General features: G+C 31.9%; 1 protein-coding gene across 1 annotated transcript; it reads left to right on the forward strand.

Annotated features, from left to right (window-relative positions):
* Positions 1–304: 304 nt before the first annotated feature.
* Positions 305–2,100, forward strand: LOC106877189 (probable G-protein coupled receptor Mth-like 3). The gene has a single exon (XM_014926032.2). It carries the CDS (start codon positions 305–307, stop codon positions 1,247–1,249), a length of 945 nt encoding a protein of 314 aa, XP_014781518.2. The 3' UTR covers positions 1,250–2,100.
* Positions 2,101–4,343: the final 2,243 nt, after the last annotated feature.

Genomic DNA, 4,343 nt, shown 5'->3' on the forward strand with positions numbered 1-4,343 from the left:
AAGCTTCGAAAATATATCCAGTTATGTCAAAGAGGGAACATGTAAACCAACTGTGAAGCTTCCTTAAGAAGATTTGGAGAAATATTTGTTTTCCTGTATTCCATATATTTCGAATTGTCCTCAAGATAACAATAATACGAAAGAAAGAACTGCATGTGAATCTGGGGCCATATCCTTAATATATTTACCTGAGAAAAATTCTTGTGTATATGCTGAATATGCATTTATTAAGATTTACAAAAACAGAGGTTGTGCCAAATGCAACGGGGTTTCTCAAATTCCGTGTATAGTGTCCTGTGTGGAAATGTTACCACATTTAAGATCTCCATCACTAACAATCCTTTTCAATTATCATACAAATTCCATAAAGGTAAGAGAAGAAATCAGCGGAACGGAACATACACTTGTACAGTTGCCCTCCTGTCCAAAACACGCAGTCTACGATATGAATACTAAGGAATGTCGGCAAGTTATCTACCATCCTCAGCTAAACTGTACGACAACAAGATTAAATGAATCTGAGTATTATATCACTAGTGATGGTCGTCTCTACTTAAATAATACCCAACGTTTGATGAACCAATCAGAATTCACTCGTGATTCTCAAGGTATAATAAGTATCTGTGTAAACAATGGTACCAATAATATATCAAATATACATGGCATATCAAAATATTCCGTAGCTGAGAGCTATATTACATTAGTGGGACTAGTGATCTCTATTCCAGCTCTAGCAATCACTATTTTAGTCTATCTCTGTATACCTGATCTCCGTACCTTACCAGGTAAATTACTAATTAGTCTTTTATTAGCATTGTTTGTAGCTGAGCTTCTCTTTCTTATCTCATCACAAGTCACTGTATCTACAATGCTGTGTAAATCTTTAGCTGTGATGTTGCATTATTATTTTCTAGCGACTTTCTTCTGGATGAATGTCATGTCTTTTGATGCCTGGAACACTTTCTCAGGACTTACACAACTTCGAAGTAAAGGGAAAAATACCAAGAGACTTGTCTTGTATTCCTTATATGCTTGGACCTGTCCATTTGTAATAGTAACTGTTTCACTGATATTTGAGTACACACCTGGAAATCATGGACTTTCTCCAGAATATGGAAATGGTACCTGCTGGATTGGAAATGGAAAAAGTCTTTTGTGGCACTTTGCAATCCCCGTAATGATTATTTTATGTCTTAATATAATAGCATTTATTCTTATCACTTTCTTCAAAATATTTATCGAAACATAACAAAAATGAATTTGTTATTCACTTAAAACTATTCTTTATCATGGGTCTAACATGGACATTTGCATTTCTGTATACGTTTACAAGAATTGAAGAATTTTCTCTGTTATTTTGTATTTTAAACTCATTCGTTGGATTATTTATTTGTGTATCGTTTCTATCAACAAAGACAGTTCGTCACAATATTCTTAGTAATTTGCACAAAATTGCAAAATTGCCTACAAAAGAATTTACTGATGTTTCTTCTGCTCCTAAAACAATATCAATGGCTGTATCTACTGAAGGCTCAGCTAATTAACATCACAGATTCTATGGAGACTCTCTGGACTTCAGTACAGTTGCTAGAAATAGCAACGAAATCTTTATCGTATAATACCGTCGAAAAATAGAATTTTAAATAAACCATGTCCGAAAAGGAAGTCGGGATGATCACGGCTGGAATACTTGTAGCTATGGATGCTTTTCATCTCTCTGAACTGTTGCTAAACAACAACAACAATAGCAATCGACTTTAAACATCCTTAATGCGAACAGCATTTGATATTTCTTTTGCTCTGGTACCAATATCCTTTCACGTATATCAAACATCTTTCAAATGTACAAAATATGACGTTCTTTCATGAAATGTAATATTTGCCTCTGAGAAAAATTATTCATCCTCTCCTGCAGGCACACTAGAAAGTTTTAAATGTCAAATGAAAAAATTCCGTATGGGTAAAAATTTTCGACTTTCGAAAAATTTTGACTTTCGAATTTGAAATTGGCTTTTACACCTAATGTATAGACACTTTTTTGTATTACAATGCTGGTACATATTTCACCTCATATTTAACATTTTACATTCGACTTTTAAGAAAGCCTTCAACTATTTTACAAATTTGAATTTAAATTTCGCTGGGGTTAAATTTTTCCTCACTTTTACTCATTTTTTATATTTAAATTTTAAATTATTCTTTCAGATTTTTATATTTTTTAATTTATATATGTATATTGCATTTAGTTATGTTATATTAATTCATTGTACAATTTCCTCATTTTAATATTTTATACACCAGGCAATTTTTAGATATATTTGTATGCTTATATACGTTATGGGGTATATATTTATCTGGATGTGAAGACATGGAAAATATATGTGTGTGTGTGTGTGTGTGTGTGTGTGTGTGTGTGTTTATTTGTATATTTGTATGCGTGTCTATATGTGTGTTACTTTTGCATATATGTATCAATTTATGTAGACATGTATCTATTTATATAGACATGTATGTATTATTTATGTAGACATGCATTTCGTTTTACATGTGTGGGTTTTGTTTTTTGTTTTTTTTTAATGTATGCATTTGCAAGCTTACCGAAGTATCTAACATTTATTAGATACCTTTTAGGAACGCCAACTTCCGAATCATCTCATTCTCTTTCTCTATCTATTTTATCTAATTCTTTCTTTTTTTTTTTCTTTCTTCCATCACTTCTTTTATCCTCCTTCTTTTCTTCTTTTTCTTTCTCCCACTCACTTATTCTCTGATTTTCTTTTCGATTTCTTTCTCCAACTTGTAACAACTAGGTTGTATATTTGAAACACACGGAGAAGTATTACGTGCGTATATATATATATATATATATATATATATATATGTGCATGTATGTGGATACCTTTATATGCATTTGCATATAGTTATGTTTTGCCTGTATTTGTTTGTATATGTATGTAGGCATGTACCAACGTTCGTATGTTTAGTGTATATATGCATATATAGGGTTTTTTGGTATGTGTATTACTAAATGTATTTATATTTTTATGTTGTTAGTTCTTTGTAAATGTTTTTATTTTAAACGGACATATCTTTTTAATTTATGTATATTTTAATTCTTACCATCAATTAATTTACCCTGGGTATACACCGTTTTTTCATTCTACTAAAGCTATTTTTTTAATTTAAGGTTTTCTTCGATTTTTATAATAAAAAGATTTTAAATCGTAATTGTAATGTCATAATACCGGTTATTGAAAGGACCAATGAAACAAAGCCATTTTCAAATGTGTATATATCAAAGTAATTGCATATTTACGCATGTAACCATGATTTGTTCCATTCTAAACCAAAACTGTCTGACGAACGGGAACAAGCCCCAAGAAGCGGTTGTTGGACTTGTAAAAGACCTAATTAAACCCTTAATTCTTAATATCATTTCCATTCTATGTAAGTTGGGATTTTTTTTTATATGTATACACATGTACATTTTTTTGTATTAAATGTATTTAACATTTAATATATATATCGACTTGCCTAATTGCTTCACCTTACATGTACTCCTCTGCTGCTCAAGTTTAAATCTCTTGAGCACTACGAAGTGTATTTTATACAGAGAACACCTGTCACTAATCTATAGATAAATAGATTAGATAGATAGATAGATAGATAGATAGATAGATAGATAGACAGACAGACAGACAGACAGACAGACAGACAGACAGACAGACAGACAGACAGACAGACAGAGAAAAAAACAAATTTATCTTATTCCACACGGGTAGAAATATAGGCAAAATAGAAGTTGAAAATGCACTAGAAAGAGGTGGCTTATGTCGCAGCTGTTTTGCTTCTGACTCGTGTTTGAAGCTTGCCCTATTTTTATAGGGAGTTCATGGTTGAAATTAGTATGTTTTGAATAGAATTTGATTGGTAGAGGATGGTTACATGACTGTTCTTAGGAATGTAAATTCCCTGCTTCATCCGTGTGTTACTGTCAAGTGACAATGTTTGGTGTCGTAAGTTAAGGCTGACACGCTTGACTGAACATGTCCAAACAATCAATGATCTGAATGTTTCCTGTCAAATGGTTGTAGAGAATGAACACATGATTAAGTTTATAACCTTTTATCTTCCACTATGTTCGTGCATTAGTGCCACGTGACTGTATAATTTGTGCCTAAAAAGAAGGCCAAGGTTGAGTGAATATGGTTAGTTATAATCAAGGCACTCCAAGCTCAATCTGTCTGGTAGGAGAGTGGACAAGATTCGTTTGTATGTAGTCCCGTGGCTAAAATTTAATTAGCTATGTAGCTTTCTTTTTTCCTATATATATATATATATAT

This window comes from Octopus bimaculoides, chromosome 9 (genome assembly GCF_001194135.2).
Source record: "Octopus bimaculoides isolate UCB-OBI-ISO-001 chromosome 9, ASM119413v2, whole genome shotgun sequence".
NCBI lineage: Eukaryota > Metazoa > Mollusca > Cephalopoda > Octopoda > Octopodidae > Octopus > Octopus bimaculoides.

Excerpts from the sequence above, each read along its gene's own strand:
- LOC106877189 (XM_014926032.2), top strand. The coding sequence starts at position 305 with ATGTTACCACATTTAAGATCTCCATCACTAACAATCCTTTTCAATTAT.